This window comes from Lepisosteus oculatus, chromosome 13 (assembly GCF_040954835.1).
Source record: "Lepisosteus oculatus isolate fLepOcu1 chromosome 13, fLepOcu1.hap2, whole genome shotgun sequence".
In the NCBI taxonomy this organism is placed as follows: Eukaryota; Metazoa; Chordata; class Actinopteri; order Semionotiformes; family Lepisosteidae; genus Lepisosteus; species Lepisosteus oculatus.
Window position 1 is genome coordinate 3,731,545 of NC_090708.1, and position 16,346 is coordinate 3,747,890.

Genomic DNA, 16,346 nt, shown 5'->3' on the forward strand with positions numbered 1-16,346 from the left:
GACAGCTGTCTTTAGAACCTCTGCTAAATACAATGTAGAAAAAATAACAAGGCTGCATACTACTAGATAGTATAGTTTTAACTACTAATAATGCTAGATACTACATGAATAGCCAGGATATTGATTACATATTAATGCTGGGGTAAAATCATGAATGAATATTTTGGGTGGAATGGTGGTGTGGCAATTAGCACTACTGTTCAAAACTGAAACATAAAAATAGTCAGAAATTCCCAATTTGAAAACATTAACTATTTTACATTTTCCCCATCACATGCTTTTTTGTATTTTCTTCTGGTTTGAATAAAATAATATAACATTTTGGCATAAAAATACATAACAGCAAACCATAACTTGAAGCTAAAATAGCAAATATTTCCACAGCTACTGTGAACTTCCCAGGGGAGCTGATATAAGCTGGGATAAAGGTGATCCAGACAGCAAAGAATATGAGCATGCTGAATGTAATGAATTTGGCTTCATTGAAGTTATCAGGCAGCTTCCGAGCCAGGAAAGCGAGCACAAAGCACATGGCAGAGAGGAGTCCTATGTACCCTAAAACAGCACAGAATGCACCTACAGATCCCAGGTCACACTCCAGAATGATTCTGTCTGCATAGGATTTCATGTTTTTGTTTGGAAAAGGGGGTGATGTTGTCAGCCAAAGAATACAAATCAAGACCTGTAAAAGTGTGAATGCAAGAACATTTAACCTTTGCTGTGTGGGCCCAAACCATTTCATAATGTTATTGCCTGGCAGTGTAGCCCTAAAGGCCATTAACACCACTATTGTTTTCCCCAGAACACAAGAGATGCACAGGACAAATGTGATCCCAAATGCTGTGTGGCGCAACATACAGGACCAGTCAGAGGGCTGGCCAATGAAAGTGAATGAACAGAGGAAACACAGTGTCAATGAAAAGAGCAGAAGGAAACTTAGTTCAGAGTTATTGGCTCTTACAATTGGAGTATATCTGTATCTGAAGAAAACAACAGCTATTGCTATGGTTAGGGAAGTTCCGAATCCAGAGCATGTGACTAAAAGCATTCCCATTAATTCTCCGGATGACAGAAACTCAATACTTTTTAGGATACATTGACTTCTTTGTTCATTTGATCTGTATTCCAGGGGACATTTTGAGCAATCCACTGAATCTGAAAATACAAGTCAAAAAATGAGATTTTGAAAGATTGTGTGCAAACAATTTGAAAAAGCACAGCATTTTGAAGTATAGGTAAATGCAAACGTGAATAATGCACATTTAGTATTTAATATTTATTATAACAATTCTCTAAGTTTACATATACAAATTCATGCACATATTTCTGTAACTATATCTCATATCTACAGAGTTTGTTAGTTTTGCTGAAGATACAATGCTAAGGTAGCAAATTACTGTAGGTCATCTAGCTCATCTAACCCATTAAACTCCTTATGGAAATTAAAGTACCTGTTACATTACTGAACTCTCCCTCTGCACAGGGGATGCAGACAAAGCAGCAGACTGGCTTCCCTTTCTCAATGGCCTTACGAGTCCCTGGAAGGCAGCTCTCACTGCAGATGGACTTTGGAACCTAAAATCCAGATTAAGTGTTCAAAATTATTTTGAAAAGCAGTTTTGGAATACATATTTCCATATGTACAATAGTGGCAAAAGGCCAACCTGCTTATATTTCTCATTTTACAGTTATGAAGCTACAGTGAAATAATGCTTTATCTACACTGCTTTGGCACTCTAAAAAGTTGTCAGTACTGTACTGTATGAACAGCTTACAGTATATAGAAAGACACAGCTGTGCATTCAAAATTATGTTATCAGCTTTCATGAGCATATCTACCATGTCAAATCTACCCAATTCCAAATTTTATAATGGGGTGTTTACTGGGGTATCCTACATTTTAGGATCTCAGCTGTGTTAAAATGTATTTCTCCCCCCCAAAATCACAGAGATGCAATATTTGTCTGTCTCTCACTGTTTTTGCTCTTTTTGGATCTGTGTAGGCTTTACCTTGTTTCATTACAGTACCTTATCCTGATCACCTGCCCACACAGGCCTGATGTCATTCATTATAAACTGCTGTCCTTCTGGTAGGGAGTCATCATATAGACCAATAGTCTGAAATATTGTAATTCCTTCCTTATTAGGCTGCCAGTTTATAAGTGTGTACCGAGCTGCTGGATCCCCATTTTTATCAAAATAGACACTGTCTCCACTCCTGGTGGTGAAGTTTACTCTTCTCAAATAATGCAGCACCTAGAAATAAAAAAAGCTTAAATCACTTTCTGTTTTATTTTAAAATAATGCTTAATATTGTAAAGTAGATTTTTTGTACCTGCCAAGGTTCAATTTTCTTTTTGTTGGCACATGCTTCATCATCAGATGATCCTTGACTGATTTTGCAAGTAAAACGGTTGTGTAATGAATGGGCTACAGCGTACACTGCTTTATACACATTGTTGGATATCCTCAGTTCTGATACATCCGTGTATTGATTGCTTATTCCTTTCAAGGTCTCTGTTCTTGTGCATGGCTTAGTACTTGAATCATTATGAGACCTTAAACTGCAATTGAAAATAGTCTCCCACAATTCATTTAAGCCGGTGTTTCCAGGAGTGTCTGATGGACGAGCATTTAGAATAAATTCCTTCAGACCTGGTATTTCTGCATTCGGAATTGCAAAGCCAATGGCCCCACCCAGGACTTTATAACCTTCCTTTGATCCAACATATCTGTTTGTAACCCATGCTTCACTGCCCACCCACTGGAAACCTGTGACATTCTGAATGTTTAATTCTTTGACAAACAAATCCATGTCAACATCACCTGTAAAAGCAACTATTACTTTTGAAGTTGATTTTTTAATAATATCTACAACATTAAGGAATTTCTCTCTTGGATCGGTTCTATAAATGGCTTCTGAGTATTCAATACAGATCCCCTCCTGCTGGGCAGCTTGTACAAAGGTAGCCATCCCACTGTTGCCATAATCATTGTCACTTCTAATGGTCCCAATCCAGGTCCACCCAAAGTGCTTCACAAGCTTTGCCAGGGCTCTGCTTTGGTAATAATCGCTAGGAATTGTTCTGAAGAAGGTAGGGAACCTGATTCTGTTACTGAGACAGGCACAGGTAGCAAAGTGACTAATCTATGGTAAGAAAGGATAGAAACATCTACATGTAAGTTATCAGATACACATGATTGATTATACTAACAGATAAATGTTAGTATAAATATATCTACATACAAGTAAAATTATATGTAAATCCTCCTGATTTTTTTTTTTTACGTAGAGAATAGCTGGTTTATTAAATACTTTATTGGCTTTTAGTTAAACTATTTGATTTATTTATTTTCCATTACATTAGTTGCTTTTAAGATTACATATCCTACAGTATCTCAGCTGCAAAACTGGTGAATATACAAGAAAGTCTGCATTATAAGTAAAAAAAAAGCTTTACCACAGGTATGTGAAAAGGTCCAACAGTTGCTGCAATTCCTATCGTTGGTGTGGAGCTGGACTGTCCTATAATCGCGTAGACTGAAGATGATTTGGAGCAGGACTGGTTTGAGAAAAAGTCTTTCTTATTCATTAAATCCAGTGATGCTTTTATAGACAGTGGAACGGAGCGACAGGAATCATATATCTTATAACCCAGGGAAACATCAGGAAGAAGGTCAGATCTGTTATTTATTTCTTCTATTGTGAAGATCATACTTTGTGCATACTGTAATTCTGCAGCATCTAATCTGTACAGAAATATATTTACATGAATAATAATAATAATATGCATAATTAAGATATTACAATGTTATTTGGTTAAATAGCACAGCTATAACTGTCAATTTTATTGTTTTTTTCTTTAATTATTTCATTAATAACTTTACTTACTTACCCTTCACATTTAACATGTCCTGGACTGGTTTTATATGTTGGATTATCAGTGACAGGATTTTTATGGAATGAGAAAACAGCTCCAATTGTGATATCCCCTTCTTTGGAAAATTGTGGCAGTTCTTCTGTTCCATATGGCTCACAAACCAATGTTTCAGTGCCTGAGAAAAAGGCAATAAATGCAACATCTATAAGAAACAACATTATTAACTGCTTCCACTGTCCCACACTAATATTCTCTAGCAATAGATACTTACCTGTTACAGCGCACATCTTTTATGCTTAAAATGACGTGGAACAAAATTAATCCTCACATCAATGTACAAATTCTCAGGTGAGTTGCAGTTCACTTTCAGAGTAACATCATCATAAAGTTTGTGTATGATGATTATAAGATGATTTGTGCAGTATATTAATTAATTTTCCCTTATCACAATACTTGCCTTTTTATTCTCAAATTACAAAAGACTTTAATCATGTTTCTTCTTTTCTGTTAGGAAATATTTAAATATGATTTTAAAAACTGTGTAGCGGCGAGGCTTAATAATAAGGCAGAATTAAGTGTTTCTGAGCTTCCCAAATGAGGCCCCATTTCTCTGTTCATCTCTGTGGTGCAGCCACAGAGAAACCATGCAGGCTGATTTAGGGTTCCTTTGATTAAAGACAGCTCCCAAAGGGGGATGCACTTAGCTAAGCCTGGCTATCATGATCAATGGTCATCCATTGGCGCCTATCTGTCTAGGGAGTGCCAGTTGGACATCTGGACTGCATTACTAAGTGTCAGGAGTAAGTGACTCATATCTCACCTTGATCAACCAATCAGGGACTGGTAGGGCCGAGTAACCCACGTGGGACTCTGATGCCCATGTAACCAGCAGCAGGCCTCGTGAACAGGTCGGAACTGTGGACAGCTGAATCACTATTCAGAACTAGCTCTTCATCAGGAACGAACCGGTCCTCTTCCTGACTTGCTGGGACCCACAGTCATCTTTTCTCCTGTGCACAAACTTTGCTAGTTAAAGCCAACAGTGAGCATCAGCAGCACACCGTCGCAAGCCTCACAGCACAGCCTGGCACGGAGCCAGAGAGCGCGGATTGGACAGCAACAGCCTGCAACTGTTTCTTTGTGCCCGCAGGAGATCTGAATCCCCAAAGATTGGATGAGTATTCAACTTCAATGCATTACAGCTCGAGAATTCAATTGTTATCCCAACCAGTTGATATCAATTTAATTCCTAAGAGTTATGTACTTGTTTGAGTATCTAATGTAGAAGTTATAACCAAGTTCATTTACGAAACGGTCTTAATGAATGATATACTGAACGTATGTCCTCTTGATATGTGTAACACTTTGTAACTGACTGAATATATATCTTTTGTATTCTGATAACGCTCTCGATAAGATCTGTTAGGTTTACATGCATATTCTATGTATTAATAAATGTATCCTCGTGTATTAGTACCTGTGTGTGCGCGTTGTTTGAGTTATGTCGCGTGGTTGGACTCTAAAGCCATCAAAAGAATCAATTTTGTGATTTACTGCTACAATTAATAATTGTCTCAGTAAATGCCCAAACCCTACAGAACTGGTGCCTTCAGAGAGCCACTACATTACATTTTGGCTATGGCAACGTTACATATTTGGCGTCCCTGAACGGCTATGAATCATTACAACTGTATGGTGGAAATATTTTATATTAGATGTTATCTATTGGCCAGAATATCAAATGGTATAAAAACTAACAATATTATATATTGTATATACAATATTATATATACAATATAGTAAAATAGGTTATTACTTAACAGATTTGATTAGATTTGCCTGACCTCACTGACCTGACCAATTATTCTTGATATCTGGCTACTTCTTCTGGTCCCGTAAAGGACCAAATTTTGTCCTTTCTCAGGTGATGATTATCCTTTTCCTTCTTATTTCCCTTCCCGTTTTCCTTAATGCCTTGAGTCTCCCATATTGTATCTCTTTATCACAAACACACTTAACTTTGGACTGCTGTCTTTATACAGTAGGTGTCAAAAGTCCACTGCGATCTTACACACTTGAGGGCCAGTATATACAACACTGATAACTTCTGTATATACAATATCTTGACTGTTATCTTCACAATAACAGTACGGTACAGCAATTCAACTGCCCAAGAGAAGAAACAGCATCCGAAATCGTTGCCTCTATTTAAGACACCTGCATCAGATGGAAAGCTAAGAAGGTGTCCAAAGACCCCTTCCTCACCAACGGGATCACCGTGTGGTATGGCAACACCTCTTCGCGAGAAAAAAAGGCACTGCAGAGAATGGTCAATATGGCCCAGAAGATCATCAGCTGCGGTCTCACCGAGATTAAACAGCTCTATGAGGACCGCTGCCGTGGTAGAATTCTGGCCATCACAGAGGACAGTCACCACCCCGGGCATGAGCTCTTCACCCCACTGCCCTCAGGCAAGAGATATAAGAGCATACGGTCACTTACCACTAGATTCTTCAATAGCTTCTATCCACAAGCAGTGAGACTGGCGAACACATTTAGCCATCCCCCTCTGACCACACCTACACCATCACCATCTACCTCATTGTAATTTATTTATTGTACGTCTCCAGTCATTGTTTACACGTCTGTATTGTTTACATTCAAACTGTCTGCATGTTTACTTGCACATTGTCTATTGTTTGTTTGTACATTGTCTTGATGCACTGTTTGCACTTTGTTTTGTTTTTTACACTTGTTTTACAAACGAGAGACTTTCTGTAAGTAAGAATTCCATTGTACCAGTACCGGTTACATATGGCAATAAAGTTCAAGTTCAAGTTCAAGTTCAATCCAGCCAGCTCCTTGTTTAAACTTCTCCATTTGGGAAGAAGGCACCTCAATTTGTATTGTACAAATTGTATTTGTAAATGTAATATGTATTTTTGCTGCACTAGAACAATTTCCAATCAACTTTGTTGACACAGCAATCAAGAATGGAATAGAATTGCATTGAATTGAATTGAATTGCAATGTCCAGCGCTAATTTTTTCACTCCTGTCTCCATATTGATTTTGATCCCAAATTACGCAGTAGCAATTATCCAACTGCCTTCATAGTGGCATGAAACAGCCATCAGTGTATATTATCATCAATATAGCTCTTATCTCTCAGATAAGTCACTGATTAAGTTACCAATTTCTTTCATTCCTATCGTACCTGATTAAAAAAGTGATCAATCTTAGCCGCTCTACCTGAAACATATTAATGTCCAGTAGGTCCCATCCTGGCAGCTAAGGCACTCAGTGTGTGTTATGAGTTTAAGGAATTTCAAAGAGGTACGTGAGACAGCCTCACTCTTCATTGAAGCTCAGGACACCAAAGCGTGTGTGGTAGACATTGCCACACCACACTGTCAGAGATGTCATCTCTTTTGCTCAGGGAAAGTCTTCCAACATTACATTCCTCCTTGTGCAAAGGAGAGACTCCTTCTTTGGAAGTGTGTACTTTTTAAGGTAATGAAACAATGTGCATCTGTCATTATATTTGAACTATTCAAATATATATCCAAATGGGTGAAACTACATACAAGATAAATTGATGCAATTACAGTATGGTAAATACTTTTATTGATTATTGTAGTACATATATTAACTGTAATAATCAATTAGTCCACTACGAAAAATACATTGTATAATAGAAAAGCTTACAGAAAGTTATGTATTTCTGAAGTCATTTAATGTTTCACATAATGAAATCGGAACAAATGAAATTGGATATTTTGGCAATCACACAGTAACCCTCCTTCCTCAATAAAGGAACAAGTTGTCTAGACAAATCTGAATACAGTATGTGTTCTATTGTTTCCGTATCTATGACTCTCAACCATGGTGTTCAGGAAATAATCTGTCCAGTGGTTTGGCTCTGAACAATATCTTAATCACTGGCAAATAGATTAAAATCTTTTAAGTTGTATTTTTTTAATCCTATAGCATAGCATATAATGTGTAAAGTTTGCTGTTCCTACTTCACTTCCTACTTTTAAGAGCTCCCTTATATTTGACTTAAAAACTATTTCTTAATCACCAAGTTGAGGTGAGACTCCACAATAGTCTATATGCTGAGAGGAGAAATATCTCAACGAGCAAACAGATCAATTACGCGCATCAGCAGTTAATTCCCCAATTAAACTGAAAACCAATAGAGACTGGTGTCCCTCTGGACCAGGGCAGAGAACCTTTGTTCCATATATAAAATAAGCATAATAAGATAATACATGAAAAGTCATGATAGAGATTAGAAATTCATTTTGGGTTCAAATAATGTTGGCAAAACATCAGAAGTGAAACCTAAAACTGTTTAAATGTAAACAATACAGTACATTTGAATTTCTTCATTATTCTACAGTGATTTCGAGGGCATTTTCCCCATCACATGTTTTTTTGTATTTTTTTCTGGTTTAAATAAAATAATGTAACATTTTGGCATAAAAATACATAACAGCAAACCATAACTTGAAGCTAAAATAGCAAAGATTTCCACAGCTACTGTGAACTTCCCAGGTGAACTTATATAAGCTGGGATAAAGGTGATCCAGACAGCACAGAATATGAGCATGCTGAATGTTATGAACTTGGCTTCATTGAAGTTATCAGGCAGCTTCCGAGCCAGGAAAGCGAGCACAAAGCACATGGCAGAGAGGAATCCTATATACCCTAACACAGCACAGAATGCACCTGCAGATCCCAGGTCACACTCCAGAATGATTCTGTCTTTATAGTATTTAAAATTTTTGTTTGGAAAAGGTGGTGATATTTTTAACCAAAGAATACAGATCAAGACCTGTACAAGTGTGAAAGCAAGAACACTTAAGCGCTGCTGTGTGGGCCCAAACCATTTCATAATGTTATTGCCTGGCAGTGTAGCCCTAAAGGCCATTAACACCACTATTGTTTTCCCCAGAACACAAGAGATGCACAGGACAAATGTGATCCCAAATGCTGTGTGGCGCAACATACAGGACCAGTCAGAGGGCTGGCCAATGAAAGTAAGTGAACAGAGGAAACACAGAGTCAATGAAAAGAGCAGAAGGAAACTCAGTTCAGAGTTATTGGCTCTTACAATAGGAGTAGATCTGTACCTGAAAAAAATAATAGATATTGCTATGGTAAAGCACATTCCAAGCACGGAACATGCCATTAAAAGTATCCCCATTAATTCTTCAAATGACAAAAACTCTGTGCTTTTTAAGACACACTGATTTCGCTCTTCGTTTGATCTGCAATCCACTGGACACTTTGAACACTCTGTTGAATCTGAAAATAAAATATTTTTTAAAATTAGTGGACAAACACAAATTAATCAAATAACTCATCTTAACCCTGTATGTTTCATCTTGCATTTTGAACATTCATTATCAATAGTTTAGTTTGAATTTATTCTTGGGTGAAGTAGAATAATGCAATTAAGCTAAATTTAAATGGGATATTTCTGAATATCACTTTAAAGACAGCAGAAATACTGACATGATTATCTCTTCTTTAACACATCCAGTACTTCTTAATAAAAATTATTATTTTTCATTAGATATTGTTTTTGTTGTATAAAGAATTTAACTAGATCAATCAGTTGAGAAAAAAAATCCTGTTTACAATTACAGCCTGGGGAGTTTCAATTTATACATCATTGTTTCTACTGGGGCAATTTGAGTGAAACATCATGCTTAGGGGTACAAACACAGCCTTTTATTAACATACTAGAAAAGTTAGTATTTTGTTAATGTGCATTAATTGTTTTAATTACTACCTGAGATATTGCTGAACTCTCCCTCTGCACAGGGAATGCAGATGAAGCAGCAGACTGGCTTCCCTTTCTCAATGGCCTTACGAGTCCCTGGAAGGCAGCTCTCACTGCAGACTGATCTCGGCACCTGCAAGATAGTGAGAGAAAATTATGTTCTTTTGTTATGAAGCAAGACTGGAGATTTGTTCAATCAAAGTTAATATGCCAATTACAGCACTCAATAGCAATGTGGGCATTGTTATTAAGTCAGATTAGTACACAAGTACACAACTGTATTATGAGGACATACAATATAGGTCAAGGGCTTTTGAAAAAATAAAATACTGTAACAAGACCTCTCACTTTTGCAAATGAGTCACCCCAGGTGTAACGGAACAGTTCATTTCCGACCCTATGCCAACGACACAATTCGGAATAGTGAGGAAACACTGGGGGAAAAGCCATGCAGGAAACGGGGATCAAAACAGGGGGGCGTGTCCTTGGTGCTCTGGTGTTCAGGGGGGTGAGTCCTGGGCAAACAATCCAGTAGAAATCCAAAGGGGGAATCCAAAACAAAAGCAAAAGTCCAAAACTGGGAGGTCCATCCAAAAACAGACAAGATAAAAACTAGAACCGGGTCAGAACCGGCGGAATGTTGAGGGGAACGGGACCAGGTGCTTCCAGGTCCCGGGCTCGCACGACATGGAGATCAGATGCAGAGCCGGGATTAATGTCAGCGGCTGGCTTTTAAGGTGGACTGGGAAGAGGAGACAGGAGCACAAAATCAAGTCCAAAGTGGAAGGGCCGGAGTGCCCTTAAGGCATGAGGGACTACAGTTGTGACACCAGGGACATTGTAATATTCAGTGAGAAGCTTACCTTATCCTGATCTCCTGCCCAGACTACACTGATATCACTCATTATAAACTGTTGTCCTTCTGGTAAAGAAGCATCATATAGACCAATAACGTCAAATGTTGTGATTCCCTTCATGTTCCGCTGCCAATTAACTATTGCATATCGTGCTACTGGATCCCCATTGTCATCAAAATGCACCTTCTCTCCACTCCTGGTTGTGAAGTTGACTCTGGCCAAAGAGTGCAGCACCTAGAGGAAAACAAGCTAAAATCAGGTTCAGTTCTTTTCAGGTCAAATGCATGATATTATTTCGTATATAAATATATTTACCTGCCAAGGTTCTATTGTATTTATGTTTGCACATGTTTTATCAGTGTATCCTTGACTAATATTGCATGCGAAAAGATTGTGTAATGAATGGGCTACAGCATACACAGCTTTATACACATTGTTGGATATCCTCAGTTCTGATACATCCGTGTATTGGTTATTTATTCCATTCAGAGTCTCTGCTCCTGTGCATGGCTTAGTATGTGCATCCTTGCCAAGTGACAAGCTGCAGTTGAAAATACTTTCCCAATACCCATTTAAGCCAGAGTTTCCGGGGTTGCTTGATGGACGAGCATTTAAAATAAACTCTTTTAGTCCTGGTATTTCAGCATCTGGAATGGCAAAACCAATTGACCCTCCCAGAACATTATAACCTTCCTGTGATGCAAGGTACCTGTCTGTCACCCAAGCCTCACTCCCCACCCACTGGAAACCTGTGACATTCTGAATCACAAGTTCTTTTATCAGTAGATCCAAATCTGGACCAGCAGCAAAAGCAACAATTACTTTAGAAGATGATTTTTTAACAATGTTTGCGACATTGAGGAATTTCTCTCTGTCATCAGTTCTAAAAATGGCCTCTGAATACTCAATACAGATCCCCTCCTGCTGGGCAGCTTGTACAAAGGTAGCCATCCCATTGTTGCCATAATCATTGTTAGTTCGAATGGCTCCAACCCAGGTCCATCCAAAGTGCTTCACAAGCTTTGCCAGGGCTCTGCTTTGGTAATAATCACTGGGAATTGTCCTGAAGAAGCTGGGGAACTCCTTTCTGTTGCTAAGACAGGCACAGGTAGAAAAGTGACTGATCTGCAGGAATGAAAAACAAGACATTGTCTTAGATTATAGGAGAAGATAAATGGCTTAAATGAGATTTAAAACTAAAAAGGTAAAAATTTGTGAAGTGGTTAGTATACACAGGATGCTAAATTAGACATGAATATGTTTAAATTATGCTTACTGCACATGCTTACAGTATGAAACTGTGTCTGTGTGTGCTTCATACAAGATAATAGTATGACCTGCCCCTATTTATCTGCTTGCTATGTTTCTTTACAGTCCTAGTAATGTGCTACAAAGGACACATCAAAACTTGGTCACTTAATTTGAAAATTATATTTATTGGACTTATGAATGGCTTGAAAGAAAAAGGATTAGCTTTGATTCCTTAATAATGCTTTTGTAATATAAAGACATCATATGATCAAGTAATTACATTGAAAATGCAATAATTTCTAAATTTACACGGCTAAATTGAAACTGATTTTTTTATTTTAAAATTCCACTCAAGTTTAATTATGTATTATTTAACATAGTACTTTTGAAATAAAATGTTCTCACCACTGGCATGTGAAAGGGTCCAACAGTTGCAGCCATTCCTATTGTTGGTGTTGAGCTAGAGTGTCCGATGATGGCGTGGACAGTTGATGGTTTGGTGCAGGACTGGTTTAACACAAGTCCTACTTGTTGGCTATTCATTAAATCCAGAGATGCCTTTATAGTCAAAGGGATAGAGCGACAGGAATCATATATCCTATAGCCCAGGGAAATATCAGGAAGAATCTCAGAACTGTTATTTATTTCTTCAATGGCAAAGATCATAGTTTGTGCATATTGTAATTCTCCAGGATTTAAACTGTGGAGCAAATACATGTACAAACACAGATTTCACAAATTACATCAAAACAGTATTCACATTTTTAATTAATATTTCTGCTGATTAAATCATACATTTTATAATACTTGCTTTAAACATCAAGCACATTATCTGTTCATGTACAGTAGCTACAGTACATTAAAGCTACTGTACATTTACATGTATTATTATTTTTACAAATAGTGATAATAGATCAGTTACCTTTCACATCTGATGTGTCCTGGGTTTACTTCAAATGTTGGATTTACAACAACAGGGTTTTTATGGATTGAAAAAACAGCTCCTATTGTAATGTCCCCTTCTTTTGAAAACTGTAGCAGTTCTTGTGTTCTGTATGGCTGGCAAATAGGCTTTTCAGCACTTGTCAAAACCATAATTAATGCTACTGCTACAAGCAGCAACATTGTAAAATGTGTGTTGTCCTAAAGGCAGAGTACTTCAGCTCAAGGTGCTTATATACGGCTGTGTATTTCTTACGTTAAAATTAGCAATGAACCAGTGTTCAAACGCACATTGTAGCATCAATTCTCAGTGGTGATCTCAATGTTATGATCACCTCAGGAGAAAAAATTGTTTTGAACATCTGTTTTGAAAAAGTTTTGAACATCTGCTTCTACACACATTGTTTGTGCATAGTGTATTTCTCCAGGATTTAAACTGTGGAACAAATACACTCACAGAAAGAAAGAATTAGCATTTAATGATTTTGGGATATCTGAGAAATCCAGTTTAAAAAGGCCATTTTTATTAAACATTATAAACAGTGTACACCCATACTTTAAATTAAAAGACCATACACAGTATATATCATACATATACATATATCATGCTAATATTTGTTTTTTTTACATTAGCATCATTTTGATTTGTATGTATTGATCAAGTCATTAAAATCTATATTGTGTATATTCTGTACAATTTTATACAGTGTAACCATGATTGTTTTTATGTGTAATACAATTTTTTTGTAGTTCTATTAGATTGCTTTACCCAGAATTAATAGAGCAGTCCTTACAGTATATCCTTGACATTATTTAACTATTTATCTTGGTAGAGTAAAATAGGATGGATGAAGCAAGTTTTTCTATTTGCTCTCTAGTTATATAGAGTGTAACACAATGCAGGCAGCAGATGTCATCAGTACTGAGGATGGACTAAAGAAGACACTTGAAAAAATAATTAAATAGAAAAATACAAGCAAAATAAGTGTGCTAAAATGTATCAAAAGACTAAAACAGTAGAGTTAAAGGTGTAATCATAAATATTGACTACAGACTAATACATTACTTGTATCACTTATGGTTCTTTTTAACTCTGTTTTCTTTGCAAATGTTTTCTGACCTACTCAGACTTGATTTCTCTTACCTTACAGGACCTTTTAAAGGTGTAGTATTTTCTTTCTATGGTGAAGAACATTTGTTTTTCTGTTGAAGTTTTTTGGTTGATCTTTAGCAGTCAATGGATCTGCAAGCTGAAATGAAAAACAAAACCGCCTCACAAGCACAGTCAATACATGAATACATGGCTACACTGCACTAATGAGCCCCAATTAGGGTAAAAGTAGTTTGTTTGCTAAATGTTTTGACTGCTTGTTCACTAATACTGCCATCAGTAATAGACTTGCACATTATCAGACTGCACAGCAATTAATTAATATCTTGCCATTATCTAGAGTTGTATAGAGTGTAATATGTTCAGGTGGGTAGCTGCGTCAGCATGCGTAGGCTGCAAAGGAACAAGTAATAGGTTTATTCCATGCTGAAAAAAAAGAAGAAAGAGAACACAACGTTTCGGCCGTGGAGCCTTCTTCAGGTGTGAAGAAGGCTCCACGGCCGAAACGTTGTGTTCTCTTTCTTCTTTTTTTTCAGCATGGAATAAACCTATTACTTGTTCCTTAGAGTGTAATATTGCACATTACTAATAAAACATACTGCATAATATAATTAAAAAGTTGAAGAAATTGCTTCATCCTTTCTTGCTCTTTCTTATATACAATTAAAAAATAATAATATTTGATTATTAAATGTTCAGTGTAACAATAATACTGTATCTAAATATAATTTATTTCAAGATTGCATATCATGAAGAAAGCATTATATTTTATTAAAATGTTTTCTTATAACAATGTAACTAAAAGTATAAAAGAAATCACACCTGTCACACCAATAACATTGTAATTGTATTTCATTTTTTTGAGATGGAAACAGAAACTGGTGAATTTTCCTATTTTGGCAATATCTTTCGGGAATTAAAAGAAATCCACTCTGCTTTTGAGATTACTTTCTGGTCATCTTTGTGGATGAATGTGTGCTGCCAATAATTTTGGGGAGAATTACTAAAAACAATTAATCATTTGTAAAACGGTGAAGTAAAAATGATGTCTTAGGTAGGGATGCTCCGATCAGGCTCCTTAGGGGCAATGCCCATCACCGATGCCATGTCATTCGAATCGGCCGATACCAATACCATTTTATTCTTTTAAAAGCTCATACTAAACCAGCAATGTACAAGCCTCATGTCTCATGGTAAAGTGTTACCCTTGTTATTTTTTCCAATTAAAATAAACTGTAGAACACAAGCGTAAGTGGTTTATTGTTTATTAACAAAATGAAATGTAATGGGCATGTCGTTCAATCACCATAAAATAAACACTTCTTACTAATATAAATAAAATAATCACTTAAAATAAAGACATTTTACTAATAAAACATATACACAAAACATTTCTACACATGACACATACATATGGCATATAGTGTATACATAGAAATAAGAAAAAACAAGCTGAAACAAAATAAAAGACTTAAATCACAACCCACAATTCTATTAAAATAAAATGTTCAATAAGATAGTTCAGGTGGGGAGCTGCGTCAGCTTGCGTAGGCTGCAAAGGAACAAGTAATAGGTTTATTCCATGCTGAAAAGAGACGAGAGAAGGCTGTGGAACCTTCTTCCTGTGTGGGTGTGTTCAATAAGATGTTTAACAAGAAGATAGCAGCCTGCTACAACCAAAAAGAAACAAGTCAGCCTAATTTAGCTCTTTAGCTACTAAGCCTATTGTTTACTAATCATCGAGGACAGATTCATGATTATGAATAAGAACATCTGTTTTGAAGACAATCTGTTCCTCTTCTCATCCAACATGTGTGCTGCTGTACTGAATAGACTCTCACTGTCTAGGAAATCAACAAGCTCATTAAATCCTCTGACAACTGCTCTTTCTTTCACATTTCACCTGTTTGTGTATGATGATTATTAGATGATTTGTGCAGTATATTAATTAATTAATCACAGCACTTGCCCTTTTATCTTCAAATTGCATTCTAATTTAAACGTTTCTTCTTTTTGTTTGGAAATATTTACATATGATTTAAAAACAACTGTAGTAGTAATGTTTTTGCATAATTGAATATGTTATGGACTTTTTATGGCTCCCTCTAGTGGCAGAGATTGGTTATGGGTTATCTCGAGTTCTGGAGAAAGACCCCTTTCATCTAGCAAGCTCCTTGTTTAAACTTCTCCATTTGGGAAGGAGGTTTCAAAACATCAAATGTAGTCCTGCTCGGTTTCCAAAATAGCACCTACTGTATGTAGAGGCCATTAGATTAGGCACCTCATAATGTTGTATTTGTAAGTGTAATACTGTATGTCTATTTGCTGCACTAGAAAAATTTCCAATCAATTTTGTTGACATGGCAATCAAGAATAGAATAGAATAGAATCGAATTGAATTGAATTGAATTGCAATGTCCAGGGCTAATTTTTTCACTCCTGTCTCCATATTGATTTTGATCCCAAATTACACAGTAGCAATTATCCAACTACTGCCTTCATAGCGGCATG

The 16,346-nt window shown here is 36.6% G+C and overlaps 2 protein-coding genes across 2 annotated transcripts; both read right to left on the bottom strand.

Moving 5' to 3' along the window:
* Positions 1-256: 256 nt before the first annotated feature.
* Positions 257-4,033, bottom strand: LOC102691034 (extracellular calcium-sensing receptor-like). The gene is made up of 6 exons (XM_015360713.2): positions 3,897-4,033; positions 3,462-3,750; positions 2,336-3,148; positions 2,029-2,256; positions 1,452-1,575; positions 257-1,155 (listed from the first exon to the last, which is right to left on the bottom strand). Exons 2-6 carry the CDS (start codon positions 3,714-3,716, stop codon positions 257-259), a joined length of 2,319 nt encoding a protein of 772 aa, XP_015216199.2. The 5' UTR covers positions 3,717-3,750; positions 3,897-4,033.
* Positions 4,034-8,279: 4,246 nt separating this feature from the next.
* Positions 8,280-12,907, bottom strand: LOC138242278 (extracellular calcium-sensing receptor-like). Its single transcript, XM_069197779.1, has 6 exons — positions 12,705-12,907; positions 12,188-12,482; positions 10,847-11,656; positions 10,538-10,765; positions 9,684-9,807; positions 8,280-9,193 (listed from the first exon to the last, which is right to left on the bottom strand). Exons 1-6 carry the CDS (start codon positions 12,905-12,907, stop codon positions 8,280-8,282), a joined length of 2,574 nt encoding a protein of 857 aa, XP_069053880.1.
* Positions 12,908-16,346: the final 3,439 nt, after the last annotated feature.

Coding starts and splice junctions, on each gene's coding strand:
- LOC102691034 (XM_015360713.2), bottom strand. CDS start 3,716: ATGATCTTCACAATAGAAGAAATAAATAACAGATCTGACCTTCTTCCT. Junction 3,149..3,461: donor GACCTTTTCACATACCTGTG/GTAAAGCTTTTT, acceptor TTCTTACCATAG/ATTAGTCACTTTGCTACCTG. Junction 1,576..2,028: donor GGGCAGGTGATCAGGATAAG/GTACTGTAATGA, acceptor TCTGGATTTTAG/GTTCCAAAGTCCATCTGCAG.
- LOC138242278 (XM_069197779.1), bottom strand. CDS start 12,907: ATGTTGCTGCTTGTAGCAGTAGCATTAATTATGGTTTTGACAAGTGCT. Junction 12,483..12,704: donor GGACACATCAGATGTGAAAG/GTAACTGATCTA, acceptor TTTGCTCCACAG/TTTAAATCCTGGAGAATTAC. Junction 9,808..10,537: donor GGGCAGGAGATCAGGATAAG/GTAAGCTTCTCA, acceptor ACTATCTTGCAG/GTGCCGAGATCAGTCTGCAG.